Raw genomic sequence first — 16355 nt, forward strand, 5'->3', positions numbered from 1 at the left:
ACAGAACGCTTCAGTAAGCCACAAATACCGACGCCAAGGGAGTTCTTTGGACGTGGGATCATTTGCTGATCTGCCGCAAGTTAGCCAATGGCCAGTCAGCTCAGCGGTGAGGAACTACAACTGACTTCACTGCCTTCAGACTAGAGAGAGAGAGGGTGGTGCAGAGGAAAATCAGTCATGACTACTACTGATTAGTCATCACCGGAAAGTAATGGATAAAGCACATGGGGTACAAGAGGAAGGAAGTCTTGCTGTAATTGTACAGAGCTTTGGTGAGCCACGTCTCAAGTATTGTGCAGTTTTAGTCTCCACACCTCAGGAAGGGTATATTTGCCTTAGATGGGGAGCAACAAAGTCTCTGTAGATTGATCCCTATGAGAAGAAGTTTGTGCTTCGAGGAGAGTTTGAGCAGTATGAGTCTATATTCACTGCAACTTAGATCACTGTCTCAAAATTGTTACGGCGTGGAATGAAGCCATTCGGTCCATCATGTCTTTACCGGCTCTCCAAATGAGCATCATGACTTAGTGCCATTCTCCTGTCTTTTCCCTGTACTCCTGCATGTTGTTTCTATTCAAATGATCATCTGATACCTTATCAAATGCCTTGATTGAGCCTGCTGCCAATATACTTGCAAGTAGTGCATTCCAGACTCGAACCACTCACTGTGTGGAAAGGTTTTTTTCTCACAGCACATTTGCTCCTTTTGCAGATCATTTGAAACCTGTGCCCTCTCATTCTTGATCCTTTTTTGAGCGGGAACAGTTTCTGCCTACCTAGTCTGTCCAGACCCCTTTCAGACTGAAACATACTAAGTTCTGAGCAGGTTCGGCAGTGCAGATGCTGAAAGGATGTTGAATGGAGAGCCTAAAACTTGCGATCGTGTGTCAAGATGAGGGACAGGCCATTCTGGACAGAGGAGGAGAAATTTGTTCAATTGGACAGTATCATTGGAATTTGCTATCACATCAAGCTGTGATCCTCAGCCTTTGAGTATTTTGACTATTTTTGTTTATGCGTGACAGTGTCAGTTGTAAGTATGTTGTTCAGCCCAAAATTGAGTCATGCAGATAAGAGCACTAGTTTTTCAAAAGAAATCCACAGTCCAGATCAGTTAGCTGTTCGTGACCATGTTGTTACAATGGTGCTTGTATTATGGGGAGATAGGAGATAAAAATCAGCGGCTATTGACGAAGGAATCCCTGCATGTATTGAATGAAGACAGAATTGGACTCCCTGCTTTCCCACCATACACAACTATCCAATATTCTGTTAATACTCTCTAGGTACATCCATGAGAACCAGCCATTGGGTAGGGTCCCATGTTTGAATACATGGGGAACAGCACCCAGTGAGGGTCGTACTTGTAGGGGAGAATGGGAGAAAACTCTGAAGGTGGTGGTAGTGGGGATTAATACAGGAGGTGTGTACCCACATGTCCCCACTCCAAAAGTGTGAATGCAATAGGTCCAAAAAGGTGATTATCCAGTAAGACAAAGAAGAGCCCACATTCTTGTTGATGGAGGAAGAGATGCTGTCATTGACCTCAGTGTCTCTGAGTTAGGGAACCCTGGAGACCCAGCTCCAAATCACTACCCTGGCATACATAAGTTTGGTGTATGAACATCCGGTGGCATCAGGATTGGATTTGATAGTTCATTGCTGCGTTAATTCCATCAGGAAGGGTGGAGATTTGTCTGAAAGAAATAAGACTGAGTTGCTGCTGAGCGGATTCCCATTTGAAGTGCGCTTGGAAGGAAACGGGCAGGAAAGATGAGGAAGAAGTGGGATGGTGACTCCTTGTTTCACAGCTGAAGCTGCTTAGATTCAAAATGAATGCTAGTAGCAAGAGACCTATAACTAACTGAGGAACGTTGATCTTGTATCTATCTCGGCAATTGTCCCATTAGCCCATTGATGTTTTTTCATTTGTGATTGACTCCTCTACGACTTTGCCTTTATTCTGTGTGAAAACAAACAGAAAAACTGTGTTCTGCATACGTGAAAATTAGTATTTAAAAATGTCCTATGCTTACTTTCTTTCTCACATCAGGCAAATCGGTGATAACCTGATTGTCCCCGGAGGTGTGAAGATCATTGAGGCTCATGGCAAGATGGTTATTCCTGGGGGCATTGATGTGCATACCCGTTTCCAGATGCCCTACAAGGGGACCACCACCGCCGATGATTTCACTCAAGGAACAAAGGCCGCCTTGGCAGGTGGAACCACTATGATAAGTGAGTCGAGCAGCTTCCTCATTCATATTTAAAACCCCATCCACTTTTTAAAAAAAGCCTTTTTAGCAGCGTTAATGGACCTTTTAACAGCACACCTCAACAAAAGCACTTCGGAAAGAAAGCTTTCCGCATGGATATTTCTTGGTCAGTCATGTCTTAAATCTGCAGTATCATACAAACATGTAGGTTTTCTGACATAAATGTGCCGAATTACAGACCTTTCTGAGGTTAAATTGAAATTGAACCCCCCCAGTTGTGTGCTTTTCTTTTCAATTTGCATTGAATTACTCTTCTTTACTATTCCCTGATTCCAAATGATGGCCAATCAGAGATTCCCCACAAAGACTAATGGAAACTGTACTGTGCAAACTATTCTTGTCTTGAGCATTGTGTGAAATTCGGGCCACGTTACAGCTGCTCGGATATCCTGGTCTTGGTGAGAGTACAAAAAAGGGACATGTGTAGGACTAGCCACCTGAGATATGGGGATAGACCTATATGAGGTGCAAGGGATATAAAGATAAAAAAGGCACTTAAAATCCAAAATGAAATAGATAAATTGAATCCCAGAAGGCTGTTCGATGTGAATACATGCTCCGGGGTAAAGGAAGTAGATTGAATTTAGAATGGGAAGGATGAATACCCAGTTAAGACACAACTTATCCACAGATTTTTCTTATTATCACAGTGAGGGGTGTTAGTGTTAATGAATGGGAATCTTTCCCATTTCAGTGAACCAGTCAGCAACTAGCTAAACTCAGTAGGAAGATGTGGCGCAGAGCTCCCTCCACTTGCTCCACTACACGGATGTTGTTTATTTCCCACATCACCCACTCTTTTGAGTGTGGTTATCACCATAGTGTTATTTTTTCTGTTTGACCACCTTATGACAAATGGTTTCATCAATGTGACCTCTTTAGGGTGCTTTTATTGCAGACGATTCCTTACATTCAGGTTCCAGGAGACCTTGAGTGTACACTTAAAAAGTTCAGCTTATCCCAAATGTGTGGATCCTGAAAAAGTTAGATTTATGATCCTACTCCAAGGCTATGGAAACCAGATGGTGTGGCATAAATACAAGAACTGACATGTAGATTTGAGTTGAACAAGTGCCAGTGATTATTAAAAGAGAATTATATTGTGTTTTTGAATGTAGGTTTGTGATATAAGTGGCTATGTAAAAATATCGTCATTGTGTGAGCATGTTCCAGATATAGGGTCTCAGTGCTGCTGTCAGGTCCGTATTTTATCCTGGTTGTTTGGAGCACCCAGCTACATGACGACCTGTGACTCAGAAGCAGTAGAATAAGGAAAATTTGTAATTTCTTTGAAATGCCTATGGAATCTGTTATTGTTTTTAAGAATGTGAAGGACTTTTAAGAGTTTGATCCATTTATAATTGAAGCAATTGCAATTTTCTGGAATAAGTAATACTGGTCTGCATGACCATTGACCTGAAAGCAAGCCCAACAGGAAGGTGGTTAATACCAGAAGCTGTGGTCTGAGGGAGACAAAGGAGAGCTAGAAGCAGGAGGGCTGGAGGGTGACAGCAGTCTGTTCACAAAAATGCAGAATCAAAGAGAAAGCAGGCAAAGACAGAAAAAGGAATACAGAATTTGTGTGAGGAGAAGCTGGAAAAGCTCTATGAAAAGATAGGTTGTCTATTTGGTATTAAGAAGAAAGCTAAAATTCCAGAAACACTTAGGGAAGTTATGCCTAAACAAGCACAAAGGAACGGCATGGCAAAAATGGTGCAAATATTTCAGGCATTTGAAATGCTAAGTGTTTGTATCAGAGGACCAAATCCTGAATTAAGTGTTGCTGATTAATCAGTGGAAGAGGAACTCAGGAAAGCTGTGCCAGCACGATTGAAGTGAGAGAGGATTGGTGGACATGCGTCATGTTGGTTCCCACTGTATCCAGGGAAGTTGGATGGAATATGCTTGCTGTTGACTATGACTCAAGGGCTAAATCAATTGAGTTGGCACGATTACGAGACTGCACATGGTGCCAGAGTTGTGTGGAGCGTGGTGTGGATGCTTCTGATTGTGTAAGCGTTAATTGTTGCATAAAGTAATTTGAAGTATAATTTTCCTGTTAATTTATATTTAATTTGCATTGATTTTGATTTGTGTTAAAGTAAAGGTTACAAAAAGTGAAACCCTGTTGGTAACGTCTTAATTTGGGGGTCATTTGGTAAATTAGGTTTAGTTTCCTCCATAGGGATAACACAGTTCCGTGAATATCTGTCAAAGTGCTGGTGCTGTAAATCACCTACCTCTTGTGAATCTGGAACAGCATAGGCTTTGTGATGTAAATGGGACGTTAACTTGTGGAAGATTTCTGTTTCAAATGATGAGCATGCATGAACCCAGGGGCTGATCTTCTGAATTTTGTAATTTTAAGGCGGTTCTTGGAAACTTTCCGGGATACTGCAAAACTTACAGGATACTGTGAGGTCTGGATAGAGTGGACGTGGAGAGGATGTTTCCATTAGTAGGAAAAACTACAACCAAAGGAGACAACCTCGGGCTAAAGGAACGATCCTTTAAAACAGAGATGAGGAGGAATTTCTTCAGCCAGAGAGTGGTGAATCTGTGGAACTCTTTGCCACAGAAGGCTGTGGAGGCCAGGTCATTGAGTGCCTTTAAGATAGATAGGTTCTTGATTGATAAGGGGATCAGGGGTTATGTGGAAGAAGCAGGAGAATGGGGATAAAAGAAAATCAGCCATGATTGAATGGCGGAGCAGACTCAATGGGTCGCGTGGCCTAACACTGCTGCTGTGTCTTATGGTCTTATACAAACAACCTGTGCTCCCATGTAGAGTTTTCACATGACAAAATGCCTTCAGATACTCCACACAATGGGTTACTAAGCGTTAGGGGAGAGGAGACTCAGTACATGGCCAGAGGTAGGTTTTGAAAATGTTTTTCTACAACTTATGCACTCTACAAATAATCACCATTCAAACTGGGTTGGGAGAGATGAGGCATTGTCCAAAAGCGTTGCAGTAAAAACAGGTTATATACTACCTTTAATATATTATAAAGAAGATCCAACTTTTTTTTTAAATGCAGTTCACCCAAAACAAAATTTTAGGAGCGAATGATGTGATATTTTGGAAAGAGGGATGAAGAACCAGAAGAATTTATGAAGAATTATAATGCAAACAGGCCATTTGGTCTATGCTGGTGTGTATAGCATCCTCCTGCCCTACTTGATAAGTTTATCAATCTGCCTTTCTATTCCTTTCTCCCTTATGCATATATCTAATTAATCCTTTAAATGCAGCAATGCTACTTGCCACAACTGCTCACTGTGGTAGCATGTTCCCCTTGCTAATTAATCCATTAAGGAATTCAAATGGAACGACTTGATCTGGAGATGCGGCGGGGGGGCCACGATGAGTGAAGTTTGTGCCGTCACTGGTGAAGCAGAGGAAAAAGGTCTCTCAGTTGTTCAGACACTATAATACAAAGGCTATAAATAATTTCCCCTACATTACACAGTGCTGACACTTCACAAAATAATCTGTTGGCAGTGGAGTACTTCAAGCTAATTCTGCAACGGTGAAAGTCCCTTTCTTATAAGTGCAGGCTCATTTATTCTTTACTCGCCTTTGCAGTGTTAAAATTACAATGCAAAAAAATCATGTTTTGTTCTTTTCTGTTGTAGAGAATTTCTTAGTAATTGCTAAAGATTTGCACAGTCTGTTGTTTGTCCTTACTGAACTCCATTAACTGCCAACTTTTACTTTGGGTATGGGTAAAATATTTGGAGTGTTTTCTTGTTTGGATTAGAATTGATGGATGAACGCATTAATGTTATGCACTCTACAAATAATTGACATCCAAATTTAATCTACGATCCAATAGGGGTATTTGTAATTTCACCCATGGGCCAATTGTGAGTAACAGCAACAGCTTGCATTTCTATTGTGCTGTACGTGTGCCAAAATGTCACCAGGAGCATGATCAGACCAAAAACAAATGGGACTAAGCCACATAAAATTCTTGGGACAGGCAATTAAATTAGTCGAGTAGGGTTTGAGGAGCGTCGTGAAGAAGGAGAATGAGGCGGAGACATTTAGGAGGGAAGTTTAGAAGGTTCACTAGGCTGATGCCGGAGATGAGGGGGTTAGCCTATGAAGCGAGACTAAATAGACTGCGCCTGTACTTGTTGGAGTTTAGAAGGCTGAGGGGGGATCTTATAGAGATGTATAAGATAATGAAGGGATAGATAGGGTAGAGGTAGAGAGATTCTTTCCGCTTAGAAAAGATAGCAGGATTAGAGGGCGCAGCCTCAAGATAAGGTTGGGGGGGGCAGTTTAGATTGGAGTTGAGGAGGAACTTCTTCACTCAAAGGGTGGTGAATCTCTGGAATTCTCTGCCTGTTGAAGTGGTGAAGGCTATCTCGCTGAATATATTTAAGTCACGGGTGGATAGGTTTCTGATAGGGGAATTAAGGGTTATGGGGAGATAGCGGGAAAGTGGAACTGATCCACTTCAGATCAGCCACAATCTTATTGAATGGCAGGGCAGGCTCCTGCTCCTATTTCTTATGTTCTTAAGTTCAGGACTTGGGGCCTGGAAAGCTGAGGGCGTTGTTGCTAATAGTGAAGTGTTTAAAAATCAGACATGCAAGATTCAAGAGTGAGAGATACAGAGAACAAGGTGCCTTGTGCACTCTGTGGCTGTGATCATTTGGGAGTTGTGTTTGAATGGCCACAGCTGTATTTCTTTTTTGGAAGTGCTTCCTTGTTTCCTGTTATTTTTGTGTAGCTAGTGTTGACCTGCTGCCGCTACACATGAGCGCGACAATTCTTCAGACTTAATACGGACAGCATGATGACATCATGGTTAGCACTGCTGCCTCATAGTGCCAGGGACCCGGGTTTGATTCCCGGCTTGGGTCACTGTCTGTGCGAAGTCTGTATGTTCTCCATATGCCTGTGTGGATTTCCCCTGCGTGCTCCGGTTTCCTCCCACAATCCAAAAGACATGTTGCTTAGGTGCATTGGCCATGTGAAATTCTCCCTCCGTGTACCCAGACAGGTGCTGAAGTGTGGCGACTAGGGGATTTTCACAGTAACTTCATTGCAGTGTAAGCCTACTTGTGACACTAATAAATAGAGTTGCCTGGATTATATACTTTAGGATTGCTTTTGAACTAAGGCACGTTTTCCCCAAAAGTAGTTTGTTTTAAAATGGATGGAAGGTCTCAGAAAAGTGGCAAAAATTTTCAGTTAACCGATAGAAAAATGGGAGTTATGGTCAGTTAGATTATTTGAATTTCATTTAGTTACACATGAGGCAGTTAGAATCTCAGATCCTTATTTTAAATGAAAAACTGCATTTGTTACATCTCTCATCGGCATCCCAAGAAACATAGCAAATTATTTGGAGTGCAGTGTCTGTAATTCTGGCAGATGCAGCAGTCAATATGGACACAGTAGGATCCTATGAGTAGTAATTGGATAATTGTTTTAAAAAATGGAACGTTGACCAAGGTAACAAAAGAATTTTCTATTCCTCTCATATTGCCATGCGAGCTTGAACCATGACAATCTGACTGAAAAATGGGAGTGTTGCAAACTGAGCCAAATCTGATCATAACTATATTTGAAATCCCAGTCTTTGTCACCGACTTCTAAAGGTCAAGTTTGTTTTTCTAAATAAATATAGTATCTAGACTTTGGGTGGCCTTGTCAAGTTGCTGAAAGTGAGGAATGGAAGCGTTCCCACTTCAGCCATTCAGTGTCAACATGAAGCACTCGAGTGTAGAATATAAAGCGCATATTTGCTGCTGAGTAAAGTTCCCCGTTTGGTAACTGAACAATGATCCTCCATGTTTGACCTCCGAATCGGGGCTTCCTACCACACCTGTGACATTTGGAGTTCCTGCACCAGCAGTTTTTATGGTCACTTGGAGGGATGGGTGCCAAAATATAGTGCTGTTCATGCCAAGTCGCAGACAGTCTGTGCAGTGGCTGGGTGACTGACCACCAGGAACCATGTGAAAATAAACTACATCCACCGCACAGCCTGCAGAGGGAGAGAGGAGGCTTTCCTCTCGTCATTCTTAGTTAGCTTCAAGCCCAATGCTGACCTCCACTATGACCCGGTATTGAGATGAAACACGGGAGGGTTACAAGTCTGTGAGTTTAATGCTACTTTTTGCTGATCTGGTCAACAATGCATCGATCGTTCACAGAGTGGGGGCAGGGTGGTGCGGGTGATGTACCAGGAATGGATAAAACCCTTCCAGCCATTCACATTATGGTAATTACTTGGCAGTCCCAAAAAAAATTGAAAGCAGAGTTGAAAATGATCACTTTGTTGGTTATTTAATCTGTTAAGGGGAACGCCCTCTGGTGGTGCCTGAGTAGATGCATAGGGGAGTTGGGGGTGGCCGCTCTGGGTCACTTGGGAGGCTTAGTCATACGGATGACACTTGTGGTGCTTTAGGTCAGATTTGTCGGTCAGGCTCCACTTATCCTCTCGGGTGGATGTAAAAAGATCTAACGACATTAACCTAAATGAGCTGGGGGGTTATTTTTGCGGCAAAGAGATGGTCATGTATCTCACTTCTGTTTTGGCAACCTCAGCAATAAACTGGTGTCTGTATTTGCCTATACAAAACTCCCCATTCATTGCACTTCAATGGTTGTGATGTGGTTTGAGCTTACTGATGCTGTGAAAGACAGAATATAAATGCAAGCTTTTGCTTCTCGTCCAAATGCTGAATGACTTTATTCCGTGATCTGATTCAATTGCTGTTGGCCTTTTATATGCTTGCGACTGAAGACTTTGTAGTGCATTGGTCACAGCCTCCGACAGATTTATTACAAATGGCGACCTGTGACCTTCAGCAATGTGCCACAAACATGCTAAAAAAAAAATCCTTGTCCGTTAACAACCTTGGCATTGTGTGACATGTGATTTTCAGAAGAGCTGTGAAAATTTGAACCAGGCCAGACTTGACTCCTTGAACCAGTAATGTGCAAGTTGAATCTTCCAGCTTCACACCCCTGACAAAGCAAAATTCACAAGGGTTCATTTTGTAATGAGCACATTCCTCCTGTTCAAAATACTAAATGGGCAAAGTTACAAACACACTCCTCCCTCCTCTGTGTTTCAGTCGACAATAGAAGTCTTTCAAGAGTGCTGGTACACATCCTGGCCATACCGTTAAACTGCAGAAAAGTGGATTGTCCAAATTGGACGCAGCGTAGCCTGGTAGAGTCCAGAGGCTGCAGTGTAGTCCTTGTATCATGAACCATCTGTGGGAAAACATTCTCATGGGCTGAGCTACAGGAAGCAAAGGGGCAGAGCTTTGCTATCCCATGTGGCAGGCCGGCATAAAACAGCTACTAAATTCCAGCAGTGCATGAGGTTTAAATGCAAGGAGGATGTTGGAGGAGAGCAGTGTAGCGTTTAAAGCAGCCTCAGGAGTATTTTGTTGTTAATCTGTGGGTGCCTTGACATCCTTCCACACCACCCTTGGTGACCTTAGGGAGGGGGTATACACATGGCAGGAAGGGAACATGAATGGGCAAAAGAAAGAAGGAAAAGGAACTTGGATTTCAATTCCGCAGCCTCAGGATGTCCCTAAGCGCCAATGAAGTACTTCTCAAGGGTCTGTACCATTAATGTGAGAAACAAGACAGTAATTTTGTGTAAAATATGAAAATGTCTGTTAGTTGAGGGATAGAATTCTTGGCCAGGATATCTGGGAAAGCTTTGCTGCTCTTCTTTTGAACCAAGCATCCACCTGATTTTACAAAGAGCATGATTATATGGATTGGCAGTAGTGAGTGGTGAGGAAGGAGGGATCTTCATGTATATCATTTTTAAGAACAAAGGAAATGCAAGGCAGCAAAGGAGGTGGAAGTACAGAAATGTGAGTACATTAATATGTTTCATAATTCCCTCCCAGAAACAAAAAAACAATTTGGACCAGTATTCTTACTTCCCTGTTTCACTGTTTTTTCCTTCTGGGCTGTCTGCTCCTTCGGGGATTGTGACAGGACAAAAAGGACTTCCATTCACGTGCAAAGCATTATCCACTTTCAGTCCCATTTCCTTTAACGTTGGAAACTTATGGCCCCTGAGAGAGACGGTTTTCCCACTTTGTTTCCTGAAGGCAAACATCTGAGAGCGCTTAAAGATTGAATTGTGCGTACAGCAGAAAGTTTGATAAAGGGGGGAAAAAAACCTGTGCAAAGTACATTAAGAATCATAGAATAGAATCTCTGCAGTGCAGGAGGAGACCATTTGGCCCATTGAGTCTGCATTGATGATAGAATATCTTACCCAGGTCTCCCCCCCCCCCCCCCCCCCCCCAACCACCGTCAACCCACACGTTTACCATTTGTTGAATTTTGTGGTAAAATGCAAAACTTTCAATAAAATATTCTTAAAAGTAAATGGTTGGTGAAATTTTCTAGCCTGCTTGCAACAATTCCCATGGTGGATGAAACTGGAAAATCTATTTCTGGATCTTTGATGTGGAAAGGGTTAGGACAAATGGTGGAGGGCTGGAGTATGGGTTGGCACTAAATTGGCATTAGGACCATAAAGGACCATTGGAATGTAGGAGGAGTGTAGGGCATATGAAGGACTATAGCAGTTTGGCAGAAGGGCATGGATTGGCACGGGATGTGAGGGGTCATGCAGGGTGGGTGGTGTCATGAGATTAAGTGGATGAGGCATGGGGGATGGTAAGAGGTGAAGGAAAACAAAATCCCAACTTCATGGGGGTGACCATTTTTAACAGTTGGTTGGTAGAGCTGGGAATTCTCCTATCTGAGTCTTAGAGGTTTACAGCATGGAAACAGGCCCTTTGGCCCAACTTGTCCATGCCACCTTTTTTTTAAAAAACCCCAAAGCTAATCCCAATTGCCTGCATTGGCTCATATCCCTCTATACCCATTTTACCCATGTAAATAAAAGATAAAATTGTACCTGCCTCTACTACTACCTCTGGCAGCTTGTTCCAGACACTCTCCACCTTCTGTGTGAAAAAATTGCCCCTGTGGACACTTTTGTATCTCTCCCCTCTCGCCTTGAACCTATGCCCTCTAGTTTTAGACTCCCCTACCTTTGGGAAAAGATATTGACTATCTACCTTGTCCATGCCCCTCATTATTTTGTAGACCTCTATAAGGTTACCCCTCAGCTTCCTACGCTCCAGATAAAAAAAGTCCCAGTCTATTCAGCCATCCATCCATCCAGTTGCATCATAGTAAATCTTTTCTGCACTCTTTCTAGTTTAATAATATCCTTTCTATAATAGGGTGACCAGAATTGCACACAGTATTCCAAGTGTGGCCTTACCAGTGTCTTGTGCAGCATCAATAAAACGTCCCAACTCCTGTATTCAGTGTTCTGACTGATGAAACCAAGCATGCGGAATGCCTTCTTCACCACTCTGTCCACCTGTGATTCCACTTTCAAGGAGCTATGAACATGTACCTCTAGATCTCTTTGTTCTGTGACTCTCCCCAATGCCCTACCATTAACTGAGTAAGTCCTGCCCTGGTTCAGTCTACCAAAATGTATCACCTTGCATTTGTCTAAATTAAACTTGGCTTGCCACTCGTCAGCTCACTGGTCCAATTGATCAAGATTCCCTTGCAGTTGGAGATAACTTTCTTCACTGTCCACTATGCCACCAATCTTAGTGTCATCTGCAAACTTACTAACCATGCCTCCTATATTCTCATCCAAATCGTTAATATAAATGACAAATAACAGTGGGCCAAGCAGTGATCCCTGAGGCACACGCTGGTCACAGGTCTCCAGTTTGAAAAACAACTCTCTACAACACCCTCTGGCTTCTGTCGAGAAGCCAATTTTGTATCCATTTAGATAACTCATCCTGGATCCCATGAGATTTAACTTTATGCAACAACCTACCATGCAGTACCTTGTCAAAGGCCTTGTTAAAGTCCATGTAGACAACATCAACTGCACTGCCCTCATCTATCTTCTTAATTTGTGAGACATGATTTTCCACTCTCAAAGCCATGCTGAGTATCCCTAATTAGTCCTTGCATCTCTAAATGCCTGTAGATCCTGTCTCTCAAAATACTTTCCAACAATTTACCCACCACAGATGTGAGGCTCACTGGCCTGTAGTTCCCAGGCTTTTCCCTTTTTAAACAAAGGAACAACATTTGCCACTCTCCAATCTTCAGGCACCTCATCCGTGACTATCGATGATTCAAGTAACTCGACTAGGGGAGTTGCAGTTTCCTCCCTGGCCCCCCACAATGTCCTGGGATACACTTCATCAGGTCCTGGGGATTTATCTACTTTGATGGTCTTTAAGACTTCCAGCATCTCTGCGCACCTGACCTCTGAGTAAAAACCTGAAATTAGGTTTCCCTTGCAGTACGGGAAGCCTGGTTTGTGCTTTTTTACATGTTTGTTTCAAAATTGAATCAAATTAGTATAAATTAAGATGGCTGTCTCTGACATTTTAAGAAGCATTCGAGGGTTATTTTGTCTCTTCAGTAGCTGTTGAAGTCCTTTTTGAGATGGAATTTCATCAGTTGCAATAAGCAGCCGATGCCTTTTAATTGAGGAGAGTAACCTCCTTTAAGTGACTTTGTCAGCAACACTATAACAGTTAACAGAGCTGTCTTTTTCTGTTCCACTGGGAAGCCATCTAAATTTGAGTTGTTGGAAATAGTGTCAGCTTGAGAGTTAACTAACAGTGTGACTGGATTACTGTTGATATTTTATTCATTGGCCCTTTGGGTAAGCACACTCAACAAGTTACTGTGGCTGTCTACCTGAGTGAGCACCATTGTTTGTGCTTAACTTATATTCAAATAATTAACTCTTTTGGTGCTCCCTTCTTCAGGGAAATCTTCACATGCTGGGCTGCCTGTTTTTGTATTTTTTTTTAATTTCACCTCAGTTTTGGTGCACTGGGACTTCAGTTTTGAAGAAAATATAATTGGCTCATTATGATTTCCACACCTGCGTCCTGTTGCTGTTGCTCTTCACGTCTGCCCTTAACTCAATGACTCAATTTCATGATTGAGTTTTGCAGCAAGGGACCAGTGAAAATGTTACTGAACACTGGGGCTTGCACTGTGGTTTCAGAATGTGAGGGAGAAGTTCTTCGGCCTCTGGATTGTTCTGCTCTTGTGTTCCCCTGTATTAAGAGAATAGCCCTGCGCATTGGACATGGACACTTCAATAGTTGGAGGGTATGGTGCAGGACTACATTAGCTGGATGTTTACGGGAATTTAAATGACCATCATAAAGGCTGGTGTGCACCTGATGCAAACTTAAGCCATAATTTCCTCGTAAACTAATCCACAACTAGTGAATAGATATCCGATAGTTGAAAGGTGGGGAATTTATGGGTGTAGCATAATTGGCAAGATATGTCACAAGTCATAATTGAACTGAATTGAAAAGTAATTGGCTTATCAGATTGCAAACTGCAAGTATCTGTGGGTCTCGGGCAAGACATGACCCATGTACCATGTCTCCTCCCTCCACTGCTGCCTATTAGAGAGAAAGACCTGGGTTTATTTAGCTCCTTTGCTCAGTACATCCTTGAACATTTTATAGTCAACGAAGTCTTTTGGAAGTGTGGTCACTAATAGGGGGATGTTAAGTGAGGCAGCCACTGAAGACCCCTCAGAACATGTTGAGATGGGTGGCTGGGGACACAGGTCCTGAAAATCTTCACTATCACCAGTCATGGAACTCTGGCCAGGAAAATGGAAGATGTCGGTAAGAAGTGTGAGCAAGGAAAAGAATCCATTCCGAATGACGGATAAAGCTGTAGAACTCAAATAGCTGTATTGGGTTCCATTAGCTCATACTGTATAAACGATTTCTTCGGCAGTGCCGAAGCTGTACACTGAGGTAATTTATTTAGCAACCATAAATTTCACTGTTAGCGGGTGCGCTCGGGCCTCACCTGTGTCTAGATTTCTCAGCAGTAGCTGAGCGTTACAAGAAATCTAGTGTCAATCTGGAAAAGTTGCACTTAGGTCTGTTTTCAATGGGTGGAGGTGGAAATATGTTGGGAGGGGCAGGGCAGAGATCTTTTGGCAAAACTCCTGGGAAATTACAGTGTGGAAGATATTGTGAGCTGTGCTACGCAGGTGCTCCATTGATAACAGCTTTGAGTATTTGAGACATTGGGACTATTAATGTGCTGGAGTAAGTAAATGGTGCAGAAGGAGGATTGGGAAGTTCAGTGACCATAACTCTGTAGACTTTTACGCCCATGTACTGCACTCGCTTTCTCTAGAACAGCTACAGATCAGCAACTGCTGGGACATCTATTCAAATCCAAATGTGATCGACTTCCAGGAGCCTGCAGGAGCTTCCCAGCATGTCTGTAAGGAGTTTTTTGTCATAAAGGTTTCAATTTGTCCCTAGTGAAATGGCTACCTCCTTAAACTTGGGTTGTATTAGTCATGTTGAGTAACAACAAGAAAAAATTTACCATAGCAACGATTTAAAAAAAAAAGCACATTTTTCATAGCAACAGAAACATGGAAATTTGGGACAACTCTCAGTATACAAGTGAACGTTTATATGATATAGATTTCACTAGGTCCCTGTGGTGATGATGAATGGTGTCTTGGCTCCGAAGTATTAAATCTTCCATATTTCTGGAGTTTGGCAGATTTAAAGTCTTCAGTTTTGTTCGTTGACCTTTTGACTGACATCAACATCATTAGGCCCACTACAGAAATATTATGTTTGCTGTTCTAAGTCTTTAAACAGATTCATAAAAGCACATTGGGGATTTTAAGAATCTGTAGGCCAGCATGCCTAGTGTTGTTTTTCTTATTCCCCTTCTCTCCTTGCCTTCTAGTTTCTGAAAAGCGGTTACCTCAATATAATGATTCCTTGTTCCTTGTGCCGGTGGAGAGAATGAGTTTTGTTTAAATGTATGTATATATAGCCAAAGGGAAGCCTGCTTTGAGTCTGCTTGATGTACTTTGTCAATTAGTGGAGGAGCCAAGTTCTTCATTGGGTACATGGTGTGGGAGTGTGGTGGTTGTTGGAGGTGGAGAGGGTAGGGAGTGCTGCTGGGCATGGGGAGGAGCTGTGGGGCGAAATGGAGCAGTGGGGGTGCCACCTTTTGGACAAGGTGCCTTTCCACAAGTCAGGTAAAACATGAAGTGCAGCCCAGGTTCAGCTCTGAGCATTCAAATATTTTTCTGCTAGCCTTTATTTGCTCAACTGAGACTTAAAGCTCTCCAGATAAATCAAAGCCGAGGAAAGAAACACTCACTTCCTCGATAGGTAGCACAATTACAAACAGAGATTTTTGAGGAATAGAGTAGTTTAAATGTGGATCCTCAGTAATTACATTGGCTCCCCAGGGTTTCCCTTTCTTTCTTTTTTTTCTTTGTGATTTTGAAATCCCCCTCCCCTGTTCACCCCGAGGCACTTGTTTGTGCAGTGTGGGTTTTAACATTAACCTTTCAACATCTGGCACCAGGCTTCGAACCCAGCCCAAGTCAGGTTGTTCTCTGTTTGTTAAAGAGCAGTTTCTTCACAAGAAACTTGATGGTTTTCTTTTTACTTTTTTTGTAGTTAAAGGTTCACTCAGATAGACTTTTGTTGCCTTTCAAGGATGGCCTAGAGAAACACAGGCCGGAATTTTCTGGGCCCTTTCAACATGCAGATCCTGGTATGACCACGAAATGTCGCAAGAGGGCCGCAATGGGATTTGCGTGGAGGGAGATCTCATAGAATGGCTACAGTACAGAAGGAATGGAATCTGCACCGACAACAATCCCATCCACACCCTATCCTGTAACCCCATGTATTTTAACCACCTTTGAATCCTCCTGATGCTGAGGGGCAAGTTAGTATGGCCAATCAACTAACCTGTACATCTTTGGACTGTGGGAGGAAACCAGAGCACCCAGAGGAAATCCACACAGACACGAGGAGGAACTCCACACAATGTCTCACCCATGGTGTGAACCAGACCCAGATACCTGGCACTGTGAAGCAGCATTGCTAACTGCAGTCTCAGAATAAGATGTCCCTCGCCCCAACCGGCAATGTAATCTGGGTGTGAGCCTGAACCTGAGAGCGGCATGGTGGCAAAGTGGT

At 42.7% G+C, this 16355-nt stretch overlaps 1 protein-coding gene across 3 annotated transcripts in view; it reads left to right on the top strand.

The window, feature by feature from the left end:
• The window catches only part of LOC145351945 (dihydropyrimidinase-related protein 3-like), a 184497-nt gene that overhangs the window by 81125 nt on the left and 87017 nt on the right, over positions 1-16355 (top strand). For all 3 annotated transcript variants that reach the window (XM_080201755.1, XM_080201756.1, XM_080201757.1), the window contains exon 3: positions 2054-2238. In XM_080201755.1, the coding sequence (XP_080057881.1) occupies positions 2054-2238 (185 nt within the window). The remainder of the gene's footprint in view (positions 1-2053; positions 2239-16355) is intronic.

The sequence above is a fragment of the Carcharhinus amblyrhynchos genome, chromosome 13 (assembly GCF_965287045.1).
Source record: "Carcharhinus amblyrhynchos chromosome 13, sCarAmb.v2.hapA, whole genome shotgun sequence".
Lineage (NCBI taxonomy): Eukaryota > Metazoa > Chordata > Chondrichthyes > Carcharhiniformes > Carcharhinidae > Carcharhinus > Carcharhinus amblyrhynchos.